The 25,535-nt window shown below is 38.4% G+C and overlaps 1 protein-coding gene across 2 annotated transcripts in view; it reads right to left on the bottom strand.

Moving 5' to 3' along the window:
• The window catches only part of LOC124554952 (zinc finger protein 135-like), a 95,508-nt gene that overhangs the window by 13,577 nt on the left and 56,396 nt on the right, over positions 1-25,535 (bottom strand). For both annotated transcript variants that reach the window (XM_047128651.1, XM_047128650.1), the window contains 2 exons: positions 22,844-23,026; positions 18,212-18,267 (listed from right to left, as the gene is read on the bottom strand). In XM_047128651.1, coding sequence (XP_046984607.1) covers positions 18,212-18,267; positions 22,844-23,026 — 239 coding nt within the window. The remainder of the gene's footprint in view (positions 1-18,211; positions 18,268-22,843; positions 23,027-25,535) is intronic.

The following is a 25,535-nucleotide window of genomic DNA, read 5'->3' as shown; positions in this document are numbered from 1 at the left end:
ATTTGTTAACATCGAGTATAGATTTAAGTGCCAGGAAGTCATTTCTGAAAGTATTTGTATGGAGTGTAGCCATGTATGGAAGTGAAAAGTGGACAATAAATAGTTTAGACAAGAAGAGAATAGAAGCTTTTGAAATGTGGTGCTACAGAAGAATGCTGAAGATTAGATGGGTAGATCACATAACTAATGAGGAGGTATTGAATAGGATTGGGGAGAAGAGGAGCTTGTGGTACAACTTGGCTAAAAGAAGGGATCGGTTGGTAGGACATGTTCTGAGACATCGAGGGATCACCAATTTAGTATTGGAGGGCAGTGTCGAGCGTAAAAATCGTAGAGGGAGACCAAGAGATGAATACACTAAGCAGATTCAGAAGGATGTAGGTTGCAGTAGGTACTGGGAGATGAAGAAGTTTGCACAGGATAGGGTAGCATGGAGAGCTGCATCAAACCAGTCTCAGGATTGAAGACCACAACAACAACATCAACTCCCTCAAAAGCAAACACTTTCATAGCATCGACAATATTTCAAGTAAAGTACTAAGAACCTATTTTTCAGATATATGCAGTGTATTCTGTCACATATATAACACATCAGTATCACACAGGATATTTCTAGACAGACTGAAATATGCTACAGTCAGGTTCCTTTACAAGGAAGGTAATAAAAGAGACGTTAGTAACTGTCAACCAGTCTCACTACTTACCTTCTCATCTAAGGCACTGTGAAAGATTATGTATGTGCAAGAACCATAACATACCTCTTTAAAAATAAGGTAATTAGTCTAACCGCATTTAGATCTCAAAGGGGTCTCTCCATAGAAGACACTACTTTTAATTTCACAAATCAGATTATACCAAACTTAAATGGCAAGTGTTGCATTAAGAAACCCAGGTAAACAATGAAACAGCATCTTCAGAACAGAGACTGTAGGTGGGCCCACTCTTGTTGTTGTTGTATATAAATGATCAGCCATCATACAGGCAAACAGCAGCATAGTTCTTTTCTCTGCTTATGCAAATATTATAAACAAGTCAATGGAGAGAATTCAACACACAAAGTGATAAATAAAGTAAATTTTCTTGGAAATTAATTACTGGTTCTCTGCAAATGAACTGTCACTGAACTTGGATAAAACAAAAAAGACAATCCTGTATTGCACAATGCCTGACGACGCCATTAAAAACAATGCACTATGGTACATCAAAAAAGAAAAGGAATGTTGTAAGTTCTTAGGTGTTTACATTGTTAAAAGCCCGAGCTGAAAATTGCATACTACAAACCATCTTAAATGTCTAAGCTCTCCAATTTTTGGATTACACATAATATCAGATTTTGGAGCTGAAAATGTCAAAAAATTGAATTACTTTTCCTCATTTCATTCACTGCTGTATTAGAGTACCATATTCTGGGTTTTGTCACTGTGGAAAAATGTGTTTGTTGTATGGAACTGTGTAATAAGGATAATATGGGGTGTCTACTCTACACACTCTTCTAGAAAGTTCTTTAAACAGTTGGGAACACTGACACCAACTAACAGTACACTAACTCCATTATGAACTTTGTTGTCTACAAGAATCACAGTTTGAAAACAACAGTAATATCCACAAATTCAATACTAGAAGGAGAAATTACTTATACGATCCATCACTCAGCCTTAGTGTGGCACAGATATGAGTGAAATATAAAAATCTCTGACCACTTACCTAGTAATTTAAAGAATGTAATAATATTAGAATTAACTTCAAACACAAACTAAAATCAAATCTGGTTGTGTATAGTAAGGGAAGTGCTTGTGTTTGAGAGTAAATCATCAACAAGATGCCTAATATTTCACTGAGAAACTTGATAATAATTGTAAAAACTGACTCATTCCACATCGTAGGAAGAACTATGAAGCACACAAATAACTAAAGTAAACTCACAAAACACAATCAACTACCCTTTTTCCACACTCAGTTCAGACTAGTGTCACGTGACAACTTAGAAACATAATTCAACAGGCTAGTATAGTTGTCAATGGATAATCTATGTGGTGCTGATTAGCAAATCTAATGGAAAATTGTGAAAAATGAAATAAAATGACCATATGGTATTTCTGGTAGGAGACACCATCTCAAATTGTTCAGCTGCTTAGTGCAAGCCTTTTTACTAGACGCCACTTTGGTTACTTGCGCAGAGTTGATGATGAAATGACGACAACAACACGATACCCAGTCAGTCCCTGAGCAGATAAAATTTTCATGCTGGCTGGCTTCCCCACATGGTAATCAGCCAAACTGCCATCTCAGCCACAGAGGTGGATGGCAAACTATGCATCTGTAGAGACTTTAACCTCTACCTACAGGGCACAGTCTGAACAACCCCCCCCCCCCCCCCCCCCCCCCACACACACACACACACCAGAAATTTTTTGTTAATAATTTCTGTTGTTGGTGCACTACAGGCTCGCCATTTTAGGTATTCTCAGTGTGCCATGGAGGCTTGTGATAGCTGGATGTGCGCCATGTCTTAACAGTAAGTACCCAGTTTACCTTGTTAGGGTTTCTGTGCTTTTACACAGCATTTATTTACAATATGCTAATATGATAATTTGCTTTTATTTCAGTATATTTATAACAATGGCTCACTTTCTCTGTGGTGAGGATACTTTACAACTGTTAGAAGAAGGTGCTGAGTCAGAATGTGAAGACATACACAGAAATAACCCAGAAAAAGAAGTAGTAGATGATATTAGTGATCATGATTTGATACATAGTGAATACCTTTCAGAGATTGATCAAAGTGAAGGCTCTTCTTCTGCTGAAGAAGAAGAAAGCCCAGGGAACTATTTTTATGGTAAGAACAGATATAAATGGAGTAAACCTGCCCCACTTCATCGTATATGACGGGAAAATATTGTACAAGAGGGTGTGGGATTGAAAGGACCTGCTGATTATAAAAATGAAATGTTGCCAGTAGAGAGTTGGGAACTATTATTTACCAATGATATGATTGAGACTATAGAGCACCATACCAACAAAAAAACTGTAGGATAAATATGTAACTCCATTATTGTGGCTGTATTATGATAAAAACATTGACTGCTATGGGTTACAAGCTTATCTTGAATTACTTCTGTTTACTTCAATACTCTAGTCAAATCATCAAGAAGTTCAATCGCTATGGACAACTGATTTTACTGGTAGAGAGATTTTTTGAAGTGTAATGGGAATAAACAATTTTTATTCATACACTTCAATGTTACCTTTGATGACATCAGTACACAAGAAGAAAGAAAAATCTACAGATTAACTGGCACTGCTATGAGAAATTTATGAAAAGTTAATTAGCAATGGTAGCATGAACTTTTCTTGTTCAAAATATTTGTGTGTTGGTGAAATGTTGGTAAAATTTTGAGGAAGGTGCTCATTCAAAATGTTTATCAAAAGTAACCTAGAAAATATGGTCTGAGAATGCAGCGTATTTGCGATGTGAGAACGCATTGCTTACATAATGCATTTATATGCTCTGGAAAACCGCTTAACCTCTCACAGTACCAACACAGGATGTGCTAAAACTTAGAAAGGCATTTTATGGAACTAACAGAAACTTCACTGGAGGAAGTTGGTTTACATCTTTTGAGTTAGCAGATGAATTATTGAACCGAATACTAACATATGTGGGTACTGTCTGAAAAAACAAATGGGAAATTTCTCACAAGTTTTTGTCTAATAAAAGACGATCCACTGAAACATCATTAGCAGGGTTGCCCTGCTGTCAGCAAAAGTCTTAAGTAGTAACATCAACATCTTTTGTAATGAACTGGTTTTAGACGGAGAAAGCAAGACAAATGGTAGATGTGTTTCATTAAGACCATTTATATTTTATTTCAGTAAAAGGAAACACATTTGGTGACAAAAGATATGTATTTCCTCGGAGTCGCAAGACAGATTTAAAATATCTTCACTGTGTTAAGAAATAACTTCAGAAAAAAGTAGGCCTCTTGAAAAAAATGTATAAGGTGGGGAAGAATTGTGTAAACCATCACTGTAGGTAACCACCAATAAAATGTTGGTTCTACTATGTTTGTTATTGTCTGTTATTACCCACTGTGTTGTATCTATTATTTTACAGGTATTGTACGAGTTTTCTTCTGACAAATATATGAGTACATAGCATACACACTGCTAGTGACTGACACAATTTTCGTCTTCTTATCATCCATACTTTCTAACATATAAACTACTTTTGAAGAGTCAAACTGTACTAGAACAAATAAAATATCTATAAAACACCACACTGTACAAAATACTCGCGGTGAGACAGTCCCAATTCCTGAAATCCATTGCCCATGGTCTCTGGCCTGCTGAGGAATACCACAGTCCTGGGTCCATGGATAGATAAACCATGAAAATCCACTGCATTACACCACACATAAAGAGACCCGGCCTGTGGGCAGATCAGTGAGACTAGATCTGACGGGCAGTGCCTGCACATAAGTAGGAACTGAATGGCTTCAGATGAGCAGGCCCGATCAATTACAGATACCCACAGAAACAGCCTGCAGTTTTGGCCCATCATGGAAATCCACTCGTGTGGCCAACTATTCACGAGCCACAGGCAATGTGTTCATGAAATGAGACAACAGTGATCAATCCATGCAACAGACAACTTTTTCAAATACTCTGAGAATCAATATTAATGAGGATAGGTAGCAACTCAAAGTAAAGATGATTGCTCAGCCACAGGCTGGCATGTAGAAAAAACAATCACACTTTCAGAACTAAATTATCAGCCACAGCTTTTGTCAGACAACATGAACACATACAAATTCACACAATCACTCAGACACAACTCATACAGTTGACCACCATCTCCGGCTGCTGCATCTACAGTATCTCAGAATCAGATCAAAACAAACCAATCCTCATGCCTCCCTGCCTCTCATTGGCAGCTACTAGGTTAACAGCAAGAAATGGTGACAGCACTGACTGCAAGCAGAGGGGAGTGGTAAGAAGGGGATAAGCAGTAGGAATGAGGGAGTACGGAAGCGGCGCATGCACTCAGCAGCACCCAGCCAGCGACGGTGCATGACACAGCCAGCGACGGTGCACGACACATCAGTAAACAAACAATTTCATCTACTTAGATAAAAATGAGACTTATCCAGTGTTTTTTCAAATTTCTCTGATTTCCCTGACATGTTTGAAATTCCCTGATTTCCAGAATCTGTGGCAATCCTGATTATTTGGATTTATACAAGCCAAGGCATTTGTGCCATTCATTCCAAAGAAGTATAAAAGTGTAGTTTAATCTTCTATGCATCACAAAGTGTCTGTAAATCCATGATCAAAGGAACCTGAAATTACAGAATTTTATAATAACACTAAAGGCGGAGCTGATGCCTTAGGTTTGAAATGCTCAAACTACTCTTGTTCGCGTAGAACAAGAGGATGGCTGAATGCAGTCTTTGGTGCTATACTTTTAGGTCAGTTCTAAAAAAAAAAAAAATTATCAGCCATAGAGAATACGTCAAGTCCATTGCAATGAGTCCCGTAAAGCCATATGCTTGCAACAAATTAGAAAATAGTCCAAATTTGGCCAAAGATATATGGGAATTATATGCAAATTAGTTGGCAGAGAAAAAACTTTATCAATGCCTAATTCAGATAAGCCTGGTCATGGTGCTTCTAAAAAGACGAAGGTCAAAAGATAAAAAGAGTTCTCTCATACGTAACAGTTGAAAAAATTTATTTGTAAGCCTCATTCAAAAACAATTATTGATTGTCCTGTGAACCCAAAGGAAATGATGATTTTGTAGGAACACAATTTCATTTTATGTTCCTATTCTGTTCAAAAAACAAACAAACAAACAAAAAAACAAAGAATTTAATCAGAAGTTAATTTTTGATTTCATTTTTATGCCATTTTATCCTAGCTATAAAAATAAAAAACCAAAAAGACATGATTTTTGTAAATGACTTAAAATTTCTGTTAAGGCTGATTATTATAACCACAATATATGATTTAAATAATAAATATGTTGCCTTTTATTATGTAAATATATAAATATCCAAGTTATTTACAATAATTACTTATACACATACCTAAACTCTGCTGGCGTACTTCTAGAACCCATACGTGACTGTATATTACCAAGAACAGTATGTGTACTTAATGGTGATAATTACTACTAACACAACCTATGACTGACCCAGAACCTACACCTCGGACAGGGTAACTGATGGCCTAAGTTGCTATAGGCCAGCATTTTTCCAAAATTGATCTTGTAGACACTTTTTCGTAACTCCCCTTACATATGGAGTCTGAATGTTTCACGTTTACCAACATCTCAGTCAGTTCTTGTCATTACAAACTCTTCCCTTCCGTGTTACCAGTGCACCAGCAATTTTTCCTTTGGTTCCTGTGGACCATCAATCCAAGGAGTTTCAAACTGTGCAAACTATCTGGATGGTATCACAACAACCAAGGGAGAACATTTACAGAATCTACTTTACTCTCCGAGACACTAAAATCTAATGGACCCAGAGGTTAAACATTTAGGCCACATTCTAACATAGTAGGCAAAGCTCTAGTTTGTGAAGATTAATAATCCAATCATCAACACCTGTCTGTCAACCTCACATAACTACTGTCTTTTCTAGGAAAGAGCGACTATTATTGCAGTTTTATTGCCAAAGCTTCCCACACATCCAGGCCTCTAAATAGTCTTGGAAAAAAAAGTCTTCACTTTCAACAGACACCCTAATGTCAATGAGCCACTGACAGCTTAAAACAATGCCTCAAAACAGCAACCTGCCTGGGTTACCTATGATTCAGCAAAACATATCAGTCTAACACCTTGTAACGGTTTAATTACATCCAGGTTATTTCTTCTCCCCTAATGTATTAATCCCAAAATGGGAAGGTAGAATAATAAATTTCAAATGTTTGCCAAGTATGGGAAAAAAGGCGGCAAGTGGAAAATTTTTTTGTCATTAATCATTTTGTGATAATCTGTTTCATATTCTTGTCAACCGATAGCTTCTGAACTGCCACCCAGTTTTGAGCTTCTGGGAAAGAAGTACTCGGGTGAAGGATACGAAAGTTGTGGACATGTGGAAGTATCAGCTAACAACGGAATTCACAACTCAATGTTGCCATGCCCTCAACAACAAGAATGATATAAAATGTATACATCAGGGTGTATACGCAGACAAGGAAAAAAATTCCCGGATTTCCCGGTTAAAAACACACTTTCTCCCAGGTGAAAATACACTTTTTCTGTGTTAAGCTACAGTACACTTTTCCTTGAAACTGTAAAACTTATCAATCCTTTGAATGGTAATGGTTTTATACACCGGCGTAGAATTTCTCAGCCGTTTAGAAAACAAAACTCATAAGGTCATGTACACTGCATATTTTCGTATTACGAAAGTATAAATTCGAATTCCACTAAACACCACATGTTACTTTCCGAAGCATTGAAATCGAGATTGCGATGTGCTTTTGTACGCCAGTCATAGCACATGTCACGTGATTTCGCCAGCTGATACAGCGGATATTCAGAGCTTAGGACACGTGAGGTAGTCAGCTAATAGCATTATCACTGATAAGTGGCGCATACACACAAATACGAAAAATTAATGGTGTAAATTAATATACATGGTGTTGCTACAAGAAAAGAAAAGCTTTCACATATAATAATTGTCTCGACGATTAATAAGCTGCAAGAGAAGCTAAACTTTCACGTATAATGTTGATCTTTTTTGTGCATGTTAAACTTTAAGATACATCACACAGATGTGCCAGTAAAATTTTTAATACTGACATAAATGTCTGATCTTCTGGGTTCGAATTTTTTGCTAAATGGTCTTCCTCAAATAGTTGATTTTTCAAGAGCCAAACGCTCTGTGATTTAAGAAATTCATCGCACATTCTTGCACTTAGTTCATCTTGTGTAAAAGGAAATTTACTTTTAAAGTAACGCTCTTCAATCAATCATTCGCAATATTTTCCCGCGACCAGTTACAAAGAGATTCGTTTCAGCAGTTGCCAGAGAGCGCCAGATAACAGACGTCACTGCGCTTGCGCAGCTACGATGACGCAGGAAGCCCGTATATTCGTACGTGTAAAACATTAAAAGATCTTACATAAAGAAACAAGACATCAGAGGAATTTCTTGAACCATACTAAAATGCATAATTCGGCTTAAAGTGCACATTTGTATGTCCAGATTTGGTTGTAAATTTTCTTGGAGTACCAGTACTGTACTATCTCATTTTTGGTTCTTTATTATGGCATAATGCCATATGTGCTAGAAGATGAAAGCATGCTCTTTTGAAATGCAGTGAACAGTTGAAACTAGCCAATAGTGTGGAATTAAACACTTCGTTTCAAATAAATTGACTGCCTCAGTGGAAAAGATTAATAAAGCCATATTTCTTTAGCAAACCAACAAAAATAACTTCATTGTTCAGCAAGGCGATTAAGGCTTGATTGAAATTGCCGCCCGGGGCAGATACCCCGGTTTGCTCCCAGTAAATACGGCAGCTTGTGCTCGCCAGTAAAATTTTTCCGGGTAGCATCTTGCTGCCTACTTATACAGCTAACAGCCATACTTTTGTGGCCAGAAGCGGGAGAAGGCACATGCGCATCTCAACTGCGCATGCGCATGGGCCCGCTCGCAACTGCTCACACGAATCTAATGTAAACAGTTGTGACAACATGCTCATCGGAGGCAATTTGTTGTTATGAAGCGTTGCATAGTCTTCCTCAAGCCTTTGACACATTTTGCTACTGGCAGACACTTGCATGAGCACTGTGTTTTGTTGCATACATGGTGCATTTCCTTCACAACTTAGATTTTATTTTAGTTTTTTCCTATCGCTCATGTTTTATTGCTGCAGTATTATTCTGCAGTAGCGGGATGCAGTAATATCCTTTGTCAGAGTGTTATTTCTTACCAGTCAAAATTACAAAAATTTAACTGAAAACTAAAACAAAAAAATATCCCGGAATTCTAAAATATTCCCGTGTTTTCCCCGGATCTCCCGGTTGTCCCGGGTCGTATACGCCCTGACACATTAGTTGTAACTTTGTATTCATTCCTGACAGACGTCTTTATATTTCTGTACCAAGCCTGATTCATTACTGCTAAAATTATTAGTATTCATAAACAGTTAGTGTGTCAATATTTTGAGGTGCAGTGACCCCATTGTTCTCTGCAGAATTTATGCTGATATTACATGTTGCCAGTAATTCGTTGTTTCCTTTTACATAGTGAGAGTATATGCACGATACTGTGATTACTAATTTTTATTACTAAGTACTGGGTGGAATTATGACATTGATTTATTCTTAGTTTTAAAATGGAGCACTCTTTGGAATTGAATCGCACCACGAGTGATGGAACTTGGTTGTCAGAGCGAGTTGAACATTTCAGTACAGTCAGTTGCATATTTTAGGGTCCCAGTCATGATTTTCATGTTGGAACATTAATAGTTTCAGGGGACTAACTTTATGCCACTAACAGAGCTGGTCACCTGAGATAAAAATTAAAAATTTATGATTTACCGAAGAAGTACTTCCAATTAAAGTCAGTCTTTCCATATAACAGGGTTATCACAATCTGATGCCTTGAAACATGCTATAGGAGTTTTCTTGTTGTAAAAACCTACTGATAACGCAGAGGAGTGAACTGATTATGTCGCACAGACATCAACTCCTACACTCAGGAGCCATAGTGTTTTCACACTGATAAGGCCACCTCTTAAAACCTTAATGGGTACTGGTTGACATTGAAGGATGAGGCTCTCAAGAAACAGCAGCAGAACCAATTCTTTGATCACTCACTTCCTATGTTCAACATATGTGGCCGGAGCATGCTCTCTCACAAATTTCTCCAGTGCTCAGCATTTATTTCAGCATCCACCAACAGTTAAAGTATGTGTGGCTTAACCAGAGCAACAGAAACCAAGACTGCAGAGTGGTCATTTAGATGACCTGGATGAAAACTCAGCTTGACATTACACTTACTGGCCAGGAATAACGGGCGGTGTTGAGCAGATGGTTTACATGCACAGCTCACAAGGTGGCATCACACCTCGATCAACGTCATAGCACCCATGAAAGTGTGTCCACAATGGCTATGCCAACACAATCATCAGCAACATCCATCTGGTGACTGCATGCACACTCTAGAATTTCCATATGTGGGGAGCACCACATCCACAATAATACAGGCTACACTCAAATCTACTAAAAATGTTTTACCCAGTACAAGTACCATACAAATCCTATCTCCAAGAATGGTTCTCAGTTTCATTTGGACCAATTTCAATAGTTTTGCCTTCAAAAAGGAATCTGAAATACCTAAACACCTCCTTCCTATCGTGCTGCAAATAGAGATGCATAATGATTTGTTCATATGTTCAAAAGTCAAAATAAGATACCCTCTGTAGAGACAAAGTATGCATCTTGTGCACAATGCACCAGAACAGTTTATATGAAGTACTAGTTCAATAAACAAATAGTCCAAAAACAGCCATCGTTGGAGAAACTGCCAGAGGGCAGTTGATTAACATTAAGAAGGCAAACACATGAATCTGCTGGAGATAACGGCACTGGTCTTGTGGGACGGTACCAACTGCAAATGAATGTGTGGTTTTCTGAATGACATAGCAAGTTTTAAAGTCTATCAGTATACTGAAGAGCACGCTTCATACCCAACAACATCGCAAGGAACACCTACAGGCTGCTTTAAAAGGTCATTACAAACATTCACAGCACACCACATAAATCAGTGGTGGTGCAACACAAAGGCATGTCCAATTACTTTAATTTTATTTTTTAATGAATATGCCAAACTACGCGAAATACAAAATATGACTGTTTTCTTTCAAATCTCAACATTATAGATTAGATTATATTAACACAGAACAAAAGTCGTAACACTGACAAAATGTAAAATCTGATTCAGGTATCTACTAAAAATATAGAGTGCACTCCAGAATTAACCTTTTACTCTACAACTTGGTTGGTAAGAGGATAACCCACAAAATGCAGAGTTCCAGGTTTGAGCACTGGTCCTGCACACATTTTTAATCTGCAATGAAGTCTCTTAAAATGTAATGCCTATGTGTCTAAATGCTAGAATGAATGCCATCTCCTCATAAAAATGAACAGTGTTACCAGTTCCGTTATTATGTGGCTATGAAAAATAAGTCACAGTTTATGTTCACAAAATCACTGTATTTATTCAAAATAGTCTCCCCCTGACAAACACAGCTGAAATCGTTTTAAAAGTGTTTTCAAACAGTAACTGTAGTCCTCTTTTGGACTAGCATTTAGTACTGCAGTACACTTTTCTTGGATGTTCTTAATTGCATCTCACTGTGTCCTTTAATTGCTAAACTCAATTTGGGGAACAATCAGAAGTCAGTCAGGGCCACATCTGGTGAATACAGTGGGTGATCCTAGACTGTGATCTATTTGCTGGCCAAAAACTTGCGCACAACCTTCGCTTTGTGAGCTGGGATGTCTTCATGGAGGAGTAACCAGTAACCTGCCTCTCAGTATTCGGGTCAAGATTGACGAATTCTCACCAACAAACACTGGACTCAAACTTTATGAGGCTTCACTGCTCCACTGCCATTTTCTGACAAGTGTCAGACATGTATTGTTACTAGTGGCCAGGATGCCTGCTGCGGTAGTGCTAGTGCTTTGACTTTCTACACAGCACTTTTTGAAACTTAAGGATCGTAAGGCTACAACTCACCATGAGATAGCATTGCAGTTTGGAATTTCACATAAGCAGCCCTAACAGAACTGTTACACACCGTGTATTTTGATGCATTCTTATAAGATTTTGTGTAGCATAGCTGCTGTAAAGGATTTTAAGTTATGTAAGTTAGAAACAGATGAATAACAATCTAGATAAAAATTTAGTGATAGAATCCATTTCGAAGTACTCTCTCTCTCAGCTCCTGGAGCCTTTTTCTCAACTGTCAAAATGACTCTGTTTTCCATAAGCAGCAAAGAATTTACATGATTGAAAAAACATTCAATTCGAGAAAAGTGCAAATAGTAGTAAAACTAATCATGCTTTTTGACCACATTTCATTGAATTTACCTCAAAGTTTATTCACACTTTAACTATCATTCAGTAAATTCCACCAAAACACTGTACAGTGTACATAAAAACGGCAGGTATGAAACATTTTTAAAATACAAATTATTTCTTGCCTATATAAATACTGCATGCAAGTCATCAGCAAAACAGCTGTCATCATAATTACAATTATCACCACTTTCTAAATTAATAATAATATAATTTACTCTGGCTTCAGTTATGCCATGCCCAATTACTTTTTTATGTTTCCGTCCACTGCAGTCACGTCAAATTAGTTTCAAAACTTGAAACAACTGGGACTAATGAGGATATATGCTTTTTCCTTACCGAAAAATGTTTTAATAAACAATGATGACATATATTCTTTAAATGTTATGCAAATATCTGCTAGAATATTTATTCCTCTGACAAAACTTCTAGCTTTGTCCATGCCAGCTGAATTGGACTTAAGTTACAGGTGTGTGGCAAACATTACAGAAGAGTATAACCACAGGCTTCAAGTATTTTATCAACTTTAAATATTTTATCATTCAACTGTGCCATAATGAAGTAAAAAAAACATCATTTTCCTCACCAGCATCCATGTTGTTTTTTAGCAACCACTAGATCATTTCACTTTTATTAAAGCCTGTAATTGGTCATTTGTTGCACTTCTTACTGTCTGAAGCACTGTCCCCAACAATAATAGCTCCAGGTTGCAAATTTGGAAAAACAGTGAAACCCCATTTTTATATTCCTGCATTTTACATTTTCCCATTTTTTATGTTCATATTTGTTGGTCCCTATGGTACGCTGTCAATACAATGCTTTCTCCTCATTAACGATTCTATGTTACAACATTTCCTGCATTTTTAGTTTTCTTTGATGTTATCACAACCTTTAACACTGGTTTTCATACATACATCTGCAAAAAGTACATCATATTCCTGCTCAGCCAGCCTTGGAACGCACAGTTACTGCTCATGCAATGTAGTGTTAACACAGTAAGCAAGACTTTCATTGTCAGCGTGTTGGCTCATAGCTGCCTTATTACACATTCAAAGTGTTTGAAGGGTGGGAAAGGATGCGCTGACTTGGTGTCTTAATGATAATCATGATCTGATGATACTGACTGTAGTAGCAACCTTCCTTCTGCTCGCTGCATTGCATTACAAAAGCTTTAATTTAAATTCACAGTTATTTACACAAATAAACACCATTTTTGAAGAAGGCTGTCTCTATAATTTGCTTTCACGAATTGCCGTTACTTCCACATGAAATACACCAATCTGTACTGTGTGTGCAGTCTTAGGCTGGTACTACCTAACGGCAAATGTAAACATTTCTCCTCAAGATGCTCCATAACATGATAGCATGACAACAATATGATATCATCTCAGATACTGATAACCTGCCAGTGCAAATGGAATACTTTCAAACTATGTTCCTGGAAAATGGATATTCGTCTCAGCAGATATGGAGTAATACAGTCATATAAACAGTAGAACAAGGAAGATGATGAGGCCTCCTAGATAGTTCACCTGCCATATATTGGAAATGTTTCTGCAAAAAAACAAAAGGCTAATTTCATACTTTGAACAACATAAAGAGAATGACAGTAAGAGTAATGTCTTCATTGAAACATTGCGACTAGAAGAGAATGCCACTCTGCTGATAATCTGTGAAGATTTCAAAGCTGAAATACGCCGAGAAAGCCTGCAATCGCATTTCCATTTTTCACTAGTTGGTTGTAACATTTTCCTATCCTGTTTTGACCATCAACACCAATTTACTTTCACTTTCTTGTAAACTTCATATATTTGATGGTTTATATCTCATGATGTCATGGGGGGAAAATTGTCTGAATTTCACATGTTTGTGACTGTAATCAGTCTGTTGATCTCAATAAAAATTTGTTGTCATTCATGTGCAAGCAATGACTTTTTGCATGTGCAAAGTATTGCAACTGATCAGCTGAAATCACTTTCTGGACTGCCTATTTAACTTTAACAATAACACTGGATTACTTCAACAGAAAACTGTTCACTGGAGAAATATGACAGACCTGTAAGACAGCGTCAAAGTTGTGAACCAAGCTATGTCAGGACCACGGATGAAATTTAAATATACCCCATGTGATATACACTGTATATATTGGCAGTATTTTAATGAACTAGGCCTAATATAAAAACATACATTACAGTTGTTCACTGTAACAGTAAATATTTGATTCAAGAAACAAAAAGAAAATTTTAATGAGTTGTAAATATAAAAATGAATGAAACATCATTGGATACAATTGACTCAGAGGGAAGAAGTCATACATTTTGAAAATAATACTTTTGAAAACAAGGGAGATTATTACTCCCAGTGTGCCTGTGGGACCATACTGACCCCAGTGATACTAGGAAGGTTAGAGACAATAATTACTAAAATATGGAAAATTTCTTAATACACAAACTGCTGGTAACAGGAATGTAAGGGGAGATGCATTAACTTGGAAATGAAGTCTAATGCTTATGGACATGAATACCAAAAGAAAATTTCAATTAATAAAGCTTATTATGTGAAATGATTACAAAAACAATTAAACTGAAAATTTAAGACCCAATTAGTACGTTAATTTCACAGGTCACAAGTTTAGTGCTGAAGTACTGAATTTAAGTAATCATCCACATCATGGACATTGCAAGGAATAACTGTATTTTTCAAAACTATGTTAATGGGAAACAACCTGAAGGTTGGTTTGAACAGCAAAGTGCTTTACTAGGTTTGATCCTACTGGAGGTGGTATGCCCCTACCTTACTCAGACTTCGAACTGACTTACCAAGGGAATTATATGGGTACCTACAGTTTAATGTGGTACAGAGCCCTTTGATTTTTTGCTGACTTAACTTCACTTTAGCTGCATTGTCCATTCACTCTCCAATATTCTAAAGACACATTTCTCAATAACAAAAGCACCGAATTTACTACAGATTTTGTTTAACTTGATAATGTCACAAATTTAACTGCAGAGTAAGTAAGGCCAATTTTTTTTTTTTAACTCTAAATTCCTTCTCAATATTTATAACAAAAATTATCACTATCTTGACATAGTCCTAAGTAAATGTATTGCTTCCTATAAGGATAGATAGTGACCTCTTTCTACATATTTTTACTTTGAAGATAATAAAATTATAATTACAGACAAGATTTAGAATTTCTGATGTCAGTTATGATAAGTAATTATAAAGTGTTCTGTCTTACCCTCATACCCATCCAGCCTATTAAACTAAGTACAGGAATCTATAAAGGAACAAGCTTCCTTAAAAAAAACACACACACACATAATAGCAGTAAGGTTTCCTTTTCATAAACTATGTTCAACAGATAAAGATTTCCTTGTAATGTCCAAACGAGCTACAACACTGCTGGATTACAAAACCAGTGCTGAGGTAAACTGTTTTCATTATGAAATATTTTTCAGTAAATCTCAGATGCAAATGCAGCCTTCAATGTGATGTGATGAATGACAAATACAGATACAGTTCTATATTTGAACATAACTATTTTGCCCACCAAGTGATTCACATACACCTATCGCATTAACTTTGAAGCTATACATCAAGGAAGGAAGGGGGTGAAAAAAATATTGAACATGAAAATATATGGGCAGAAGGCACTTCCACAATTTCATGAATTTTAGGCAATAAACCAATAAACAGCAAGTTAAAAGCAATTCTTCAAGATTCACGATTTGTGACCCCCTCCACACACACACACACACACACACACACACACACACACACACACACACTCTTTTTTGTTTGCTAAGGATGATTATAAGCAATGAGGGCAAACAGTGGGCAAAAATCCCTAAGAGGATAAGGAGAAAGTAGCATCTAATGAACATATGTCCACAAATGCATATTTCTATGCTGGATGCCATTTTACCTACATCCTAAAGCTCCCTGTACAACATGTTCAAGACACCGTCATTTCATGCAAGAGGGTGGTGGTACAGTTGTCCAGGATGGCAGTGTTACACAGCACGCTCTTTGCACAGGATAGCAGTGTTACTCAGCACTTTCCTACAGAATGAATTGGCAACAGCAAACAGAACAACATAGCCTTTGGATAAAGGCACACAAATTACAAGTGGATACCTGAACAAAAGAAGTATACTCGTTGATTGCAACTGCACCAGAAACTGTCTCTCGTGTGTGTAGGTAGGTAAATAACTGCCAGACACATTTTGGGATAAGTCATCTTTCCACAAGTTGTAACTGCATTTCCTACAAGGACACATTATTTCCCTTGTTGGAACAAGTGCCTTTCATAGTATGAATGGTCATGTGGCTGCTACTCGTCAGCACTTTAGCCCATTGCAGATTACAGGATGGAGGTACACTGATGTCTCCCCAGTCCGTGAACTGTGCAAGTTGCCCACTTACCTCACCCACCTTGTCACCAGAATTGAGCCCACAAGACCTGCAGCACGTACCAAAGGTGTTGTGTACACGGAGCCAACCCAAGATGTGTAAAATGGTGGAACAATGCATTTGTGATGCTTGTGACACTATTTTGATGCAGGTTGGTGAATCTGAATGAGTGTTGCAGTCTGTGTTGTGACTTGTACATAGATGCAATGTGGTCCAGGGTGGCCGCAAGCAACGTTGGTAGCACGTTGTCCACTAGAACGTAGTGCGTGAAATGTTTCGTGGTACATATCAAATAGCCTCTGGCATAAAAGCCACACATTCCAGAACAAACTTTCATTAAACTTTATTTGCTCCTTATCCTCTCAGGGATGCAATTTATCACAGTCATCCTGTTTACATATTGAGTGACCATCATGAGAGTCATCTGGTGCCTTTTCTCTGGCATTTCTGAAGCTATTTCCAGGTCTGTTTTTGTGGTGTATAGGCGATGTCAGCCAAAATAGAAACTGCACATGTGGTGTTTTATGCCAGGCCCAGTGTTGGTGGGAAATGCTATTTTATCTCTCATTATAAAGAAAATGTTGTCTAAATTACAGCTCTCCAGTTTTACAGCAATCTCATGTTATTTTGGCATAGTATTCTATTCAGGGATATTTATTAATGGTAACATGAAAAATAATCAATTTTTTCAGCAGTAATTGAAAACAACAGCCAAATTGCGCCACACTGTCTTTTTAGTACCCTCACACCACTGTGGTGCACTGCATCGCCCGTTGAGTCCCATCAAACTGCTGTGTCATGAAACTGTGAAATCAGTGTAGAGTTGCATTATTTCTTATTTTTTGCTGTCATGTCAAAAAATATCCATTAACTGCATATCACACTGAATCCTCCCAGATAACTGAGCATTTTAAAGTGTCAGTTCCTGGATACAGGCAGGCAAGCCTGCTCTTGATCGAATCAACCATGCACATCAACAATGAGATCTTGAGAGCTGGTGAGCTAACCAGCCAGGATATGGTTTTTAGGTGGTTTTCCACATCCAACTAGGTAAACATTGGGCAGGTCCCCACATCCTGTTTCAGATGCACGCTACACAAACATTTAGAAAAATATTATAAGGCTTCAACACGAGATTACTTTGCGTGCTGGCAGACGGAGTACATGAATCCCATCCCAGGGGCAGTAGTGGTGTCAAGAAGGGCATACAGCCACCAACTACCACTAACATTTCCAAAACAATGCTGACCCCACACGAGAATGGGAAAGGCAAAACAAGAAGAAGAAGAAGAAGAAGAAGAAGAAGAAGAAGAAGAAAAAGAAGAACTGTGTATCACATTGAGTTTGCTCTGTCAACTTGGCACATAAATTTACAGTTTAGACAACATTTTGCCTATAATGAGAATCACAATAATTTTTTTCTGCTGACAGTGGACATCATAGCAAATACCTCATGTCTGAACTGATTGTACATACATATCACAAAAACAGAACTGAAAACATCTTCAGAAAGACCATATAATAGGCATCTGATGACTCTTGGAATGGACATACAGTGCGTACACAAACATCAAATTAAGTCTATCTTTTCGAAAAAATTACTATGATGTATGTAAACAACTGAATTCAAAATAAAGAGAAAAATAAAGGGGGAAAAATCAGTTCTACTATTGACAGAGTCAGGAAACACCTACCTTTTCAGAACCCTTGAACTGCTGTTGTTGACAGTCTTCTCACTCTCTGCATTTCCCTGTAATATGCATTGCTATGTCTCAATAAAGATAATAATGGGAACATAATAAGTAACTTAAATGAAAAGCAATACTGTTATGGTACTAAATAGCATACACACGAAGAAATAAAAAAGACTGTACCAGTCTTCTGCAACCAGGTAGGAACACTTCTATACCTCATAAAAAGCCACGTAAAAAAAAGAACATATTCAGAACAAACAAAAAGGAAAATTATAGCAAAGTTGTTTGCAACCCAAAGGTTGTTTGAGTATCATAGTAGTTTATTAGATATGCTCCCTATTGCTGCAATACCATCCAGCCAGTTTAAAGTGGTCTACACTTTTATACTGGTTATGAACTACAGTACAACTTGAGCTTTTTTGCATATACAAAGCATCACATTACAGCAACCAAGTGTCTAAATGGTACTAGATTTTGATTTGCATTTAAAGTTATAGTAAAAATTTACAGCTACGAACACTGTATAGTACATGGTACAGGCATCAGCACTTTGTTAGTAGTAGTTTGCTTTCCTGCTCCTTTCTGGCATGGAGAAAGAGAAAAATGACTGCCTGTATGAACCTTCTCTCTTTTATCTAGACCGTATGCAAAATGAATAGTCTATAGTGAAATCAGCACAATCCTCAACAATCTAAGTGAAATACTGGTTCTCTAGCTTCATCTATCAGCTTTATGCTAGAGAAATAAAACCTTTGATCCAATGATTCTCGTTTAAATCACTCTAGCAGCTCCATAATACAATACTGACTAAACTGTCCAGTTGAAATTACAGGAAGATTCCTTTCATAACCCCAATGGATGTGCAGATGGATGATACAGATGTCTCAATAAGTATAACATCACACACATTCAGTCAAAGTGCCTGCACCAGGAACAAGAAATATACTGCAGGTATATCATATGAGCTTATGAAGTGAAACAAATATAAGGTCATCCTGTGGCAGACTCTCTGCCCTAGCTGCTGTTATCCAACTAGCCTCCACAAGTGGTATCTGCAGCACCGACTGTCTACTGTATGTTTAACACTACGGATCATGAACTTGTGGTTCCCATTATGATAACAAACTCTGTGTTATCCAGCTAACTAATGCTTGGACTTTACACTCTTGCTTTGGAATGATTTCTTGCATTTATCGAGACCATGAACATCCCTATCCCACTTTCTTAGCATACATTATCTTTTCCCATAAAATTCTCATGAGTTGTTGTACAATGATCTACCAAAATTACAGAGACTATTGCAAGTGGCCTTTATCATATTACATAATATTTCATTAGATGCCGCGAAGAAGACTACTTGCTGAAATTTGTTAGATCATTTTGCAACATGACACTGTCTACAACTAACTTACTTACTTACACTAGGAAAGATGGCCATTGTGTTTCAAGCAGAAATATTCATTTATTCAGACAGCCAAGCAGTCCTGAAAGCACTGCCAGCCTCTGCAACAATATCAAAGATCGTGGCAGAATGCCACAAAGTCCTTGTGGAGCTAGGGGAAAGCAATAGGGTAAACCTGTTGTGGGTCTCTGGTCACTCAGAGATTAGTAGTAATGAGCAAGCCGATAGATTGGCCAGGATGGGGGCGATGACACCATTTATTGGACTGGAACCTGTCCTGACAATCACCAAGGCAATGATAAAAGTAAAATTACAAGACTGGACAAGGAGACAGCATGTAGAATATCAGGCTTAAGTCCAAAAGAAAAAAACATGAAAATGCATTGATGCCGAAGCCATGTTCTAAGATAAGTCTCTCAATCCTGGGCTTCAACAGGAGAGAAATAAAGCTCATGGTTGGACTATTGACAGGCCATGGGAATTTCAAAAAACACCTACATACAAGGGGGTAATAGAAGAATACCCCAAATGTAGGACGTGTGGTGTGGGTGTGGAAACAGCATCACACTTGATCTTCAAATGTGAGGCATTGGAGATTAAAAAGAAACAGAATATTCAGATCAACCAGACCTGAAGAAATTGTGTCTAGTAAAGCACTGGTAAAGGAACTCCTTGCACTATTCAAAGCCATTTACTAGAGACACAGGGAACGATACCGCACAATAAACTGTTTCAGTGCGGGCAGTAGTGGGATTGACCAATGTTGTTTTTGCTTCCCTGATAAAATCAAATTAAATAAAATCAACTTCGAAAAAATCTCCTCTACTCGAATGACATTACAAAAAAAAATCTCTATCTTGAAATCTATGTGACAAAGTACTTTATTTCAGAGTGTTGGTAGTGGATATTATGCATGCGCACACTGACATTAGGCAGTGGGTGAAAATTCAGCTGAGTTAACAAATAACTTATACTAGTACGAGGGTCACTCGGTAAGTAATGCACCACATTTTTTTCTTCGACAATTCTTTATTGAACATAATGAGAATTAAACACACGAAAAAATGGTGTTTCATCTACACAACCTATTTTTCCCTGAAATCTCCATCCCGTTCTATGGTCTTCCTCCAGTGCGAAACAAAAGCGTGTGTGACCCGTTGGTACCAATCCTTGTCCTGATGGCAGAGCCAGTGCTTCACTGTGTGAATCACCTCCTCATCATCCTAAAAATGTCCACGAATGGCATCCTTTAATTGCCCAAACAAGTGGAAGTCCAAGGGGCTAGGTCAGCGCTGTAGAGTGGATGGGGTAACACTGTCCAACCCTGTTTTGCAATGTGTTCAGCAGTCCTCAGACTTGTGTGAGGCTGAGTGTTATTGCGTTGCTGCAAAACATCCCGTGGGTTGCTGTGGTGCCAAAGTCGCCGGAAGCACGTCTTGAGTTTGCCTTTGAATTAATGCTACCGCCCCTTGGCATCACATCAATGAGAATCGCACCTTCACAGTCCCAGAACATGGTGATCATGACCTTACCGGCGGAAGGGGTTGGTCTGAATTTTTTTTTCTGTGGGGAGTGGGAATGGTGACATTCCATCAACTGTGGTTTTGTTTTGGGCTCGAAATGATTAACCCAGGTTTCATCACCTGTCACAATTCAGGACAAGGAGGCCTCCATCACAGTTTCAGAAAGTCACAAAAAAATCAAAACAAATGTTTTTTCTGGGTGATTTGTGACCCACTGTCAGATACTGCGGGACCCATCTCGCACACTTTTGAACATCCAAGAGTGCAGATAATTGTATCCACACCTCCATTGCTGATTGACAAATACAGTGCCAACTGCCGTGTCATAATGTGTCTGTCCTTGTGAATGACAACATCAGTTCACTGCAACATGTCAAGTGTGACAGCTGTGGATGGTCTCCCCGACCGCTGCAAATCATGGAGCTCTACTGAACAGCCTTCTGATGACCTCACCCTACGTGCCCAGTGATTAACTGCACTTCTGTCAATATCAGAAGCTCCATACACTTTGCACAAGTGTTTGTGAATATTCCCCACAGTTCCTTTCTCTGCAGTGAGAAATTCAATGATGGCACATTGCTTATGACGTACATCACCTACAGACGACATTTTGAAACTGTCCTGCAGCTACGCTATCTGCTGGATGTGAGGGAAACTTGATGCGCTCTCTCAGGAGACTTCAAATAATACATTCATAATGTTTGCATTCATAGTATTGTTTTCTGCTGAGAAAAAAAAAATTGAGTGCATCACTTTCTAGGCAACCCTTGTACATATCTCAGATCATTGTAAAGCACTGTGTAGTGTTCATCAATCAGCAATTCACTGTTCAAGCCACTGACAAATCCAAAATCATCTTTGCGAGTCTTCGACAATCGCTAACAGAGGTAACGCATCTATTTCATGCATGTTCACTACTGTACAGAAACTGTGTGGTTTGCAAGGGTTTGAGTTTGGCGAATGCCTGAAGAACATTATCTGCCATCAGGTGTAGTGCCAGTGATGTGTGAAGATGGTGGTGTTACAGTGTGGGGTGTTTTTTGCAGTTAGGGTGCGGTTTCCTTACTGCACTTAAGAAAATGCAAAAGGACATTAACACATTTTGCAGCGTTGTGTTCTGCGTGCAGTAGAAAAACAGTTCGGAGATGACGAGTGTTTGTATCAGCATGATAATGCACCTGTCATTATGCAAAATCTTTAAGCCTATGGTTTGTAGACAATAACATTCCTGAAATTGATTGGCCTGCTGCGAGTCCTGACGAGAACTCAATGGAACACCTTTGGGACAAGTTAGAATGTAAGTTTTAAGCATTGAAGAATGTCAATGTCAACATCAACAACAGCAAAAATGGAGATGCAACTCCATAATACTACAATGATATTATAGCAAATGGAAGGTCAGACTCAGACTAAGTAGTTAAATAAAAATCAGCCAGCACATTAACTATTTTGTGCTTTTTTTTTTTTAATTTTTGCAGTGAAAATTTCCTGTCATGCATAAACATAGTGTGTAATACAGTGTATAATCTCCAATAAACACTGTTTTGCTTCACTGACAGTAATGCAACAGAAAATAAAAATGACGAGACACATTCTGAATTTACAGATGTACTGGTAAATAAGTGCAAAAGTAAATTTATGCTATAACATTGTTATGAGCAATGGAATATTGATATGCTGACATAAAACAGAAATTATTCAACTCACATAACTATTCTCAAAAGGCTCTGCCTTTGATTTGTCTTTTTCCACACAGTCTTCATTAAAGCTTAGGACATTCTTCAGTTCTTCACTCAAGAGTACTGCATTCTGGCTCTCAGGCAAAACAGAATGTGCTCGAAGCTTATCATTTTTGAAACACCGTATACTGGAAGTCTCACTGGAAAAATTCTGTAAAGGAAAACACAACTTTACAATATATATTTTATACAATTAGTAACCATCTGCAATATACCATGTACAGTAAAAACGGATTTCACTTGGAATCCAATGAATGGTTCAAGTGGCTTTCTTTATTCATGGGTACTGATAACTTGTATCTGTCATGTAAGGCAGTTCTGCCATAAAAGTAAATGATCAGTTGTCATGACTGTAAAATATTAACCTGAAAATGCTGCACCGTATTTGGAGCAATTGAGAACCAAATTCTGTTTTCCATTGACAGAGTTGGCTACACTAATTACAAGACTATACCTTCATTAAAGGTAATTTGTCATCTGTATCTACATCTATACTCTGCCAACCACTGAAGTGCATGATAGAGGGTGTGTCCCATTGTACCAGTCATGTGTAGTGTGTGGGAAGAATGACTGCTTAAATGACTTTGTGTGTGTGTGTGTGTGTGTGTGTGTGTGTGTGTGCGCGCGCTGTATGGCTACCTTATTGGTGTAATACATGTATTCACATACTACCAACACTATTTTATATAACAACACTTCTTTATCTTGTCATCCATTAGTTTTGGAACACTTGCCAGCATACCACTTTGCATTTGCAGTTACCATCTATAGTCAAGGTTAGTACTATAAATTTAATGTTTCTTTATGACCTGCCCTCATCCTGACTGATCACTTTTCTTTGTTTACCTTTCCCTCGACCTACTAATTTTGTGTTAACTCTGCTTTGCTGTTACTATCCAGCACATTGACAATTATTTCTATGAAATTTTTGGGCAACAAGTATGTGCATCATATTCTACATTACACACATTACTGTATTACTTTGATATGCATAAAAGTGACATACAGTAAATTATGAAACTATTAAAAAATTCTGAATCCATACATTCTCTCTTTTTCGCCACAGGTACTGTGCATAGTAGTGCTTTGACGAGAAACTCAATTATATTCACTTCTCTAATATCAGCAGCACTTACTTTTATCCTAATTATTGTGGTGGCCTGTTTGACATTGATCTCATTACAGATATGCATTATGAAGCTATGCTGATTAATGACTGCTACACAGAAACATATTCTTTATGAATACAGCTTGAAACAAAGTCAACAACATGCAGAACCTCATCAACAGTAGGCATGTGCTCAAAGACTTTTCTAGCATCACAGCTACCTCTAATTCAATTACAAAAGAGGGTATATGAAGACTTTCCATTGGGCAACAAATGACATGGCAATATAATAGCTAAATCTTTGTAATTAAAAGCCTCTGATAATGTTTGCTATGTCAGTGCCCTGGAAAGTAAGAGGGAAAATTCAACACATGTGAATTTAAAAAGGAATGGAGAACAAGCTAGTACTGATCCTAAATAGTCAAGGAACTGAATCTGGTCCATTTGAATGATCCATTCCAGACCCAACCAGAAAATATTTATGGAAAACAAAGAAAACATAAACTTAAAGCCCTCTACACTTGAGCAGAAGTCCAGTGTCACAACTACCACGTCACTTCACTTAATTACAACTGTGGGAAGAATATGTGAGCTACCAGACAAGGCTTGTAATTAAGTTTCTTTGGCAATAAGGGCACACGAGTAAGAACAGAGCAAGCGGGAACAACGACAGGAAAGTGAAAGAAAGCAGAGGGAGGGAGTGCGATTTGAGCATATAGTAAATAAAGGTGGAGGGAACATGTGAAGTCTGAGAACAGCAGAAGCAAGGGAGTAGGGAGGGAGCTAGGGTGCAACAAAGGAAGCAAGGGTTGAAGAGAAGAGAAGGGGAGGGGAAGAGAAGGGGAGGGGAAGAGAAGGGGAGGGGAAGAGAAGGGGAGGGGAGGGGAGGGGAGGGGAAGGGGAGGGGAGGGGAGGGGAAGGGAAGGGGAGGGGAAGGGAAGGGGAGGGGAAGGGAAGGGGAGGGGAGGGGAAGAGAAGGGGAGGGGAAGTGAAGGGGAGGGGAAGAGAAGGGGAGGGGAAGAGAAGGGGAGGGGAAGAGAAGGGGAGGGGAAGAGAAGGGGAGGGGAAGAGAAGGGGAGGGGAAGAGAAGGGGAGGGGAAGAGAAGGGTAGGGGAGGGGAGGGGAAGTGAGGGGAGGGGAGGGGAAGGGGAGGGGAGGGGAAGGGGAGGGGAGGGGAGGGGAGGGGAGGGGAGGGGAAGGGGAGGGGAGGGGAGGGGAAGGGAAGGGGAGGGGAAGGGAAGGGAAGGGAAGGGAGGGGAAGGGAAGGGAGGGGAGTGGAAGATAAGGGGAATGTGCGCTGATATGAAACTTCCTGGCAGATTAAAACTGTGTGCCGGACTGAAACTTGACGGAGTGAAAATGTCATTCTGAAAACATCCCCCACGCTGTGGCTAAGCCATGTCTCCGCAATATCCTTTCTTTCAGGAGTGCTAGTTCTGCAACGTCTGCAGGAGAGCTTCAGTTAAGTTTGGAAGGTAGGAGACAAGGTACTGGCAGAAGTAAAGCTGTGAGGACGGGGTGCGAGTCGTGCTTGGGTAGCTCAGCTGGTAGA

This window comes from Schistocerca americana, chromosome X (assembly GCF_021461395.2).
Source record: "Schistocerca americana isolate TAMUIC-IGC-003095 chromosome X, iqSchAmer2.1, whole genome shotgun sequence".
Lineage (NCBI taxonomy): Eukaryota > Metazoa > Arthropoda > Insecta > Orthoptera > Acrididae > Schistocerca > Schistocerca americana.
Note: the sequence above shows the minus strand (reverse complement) of the source record. Positions and strands in the feature narration are given on the sequence as shown.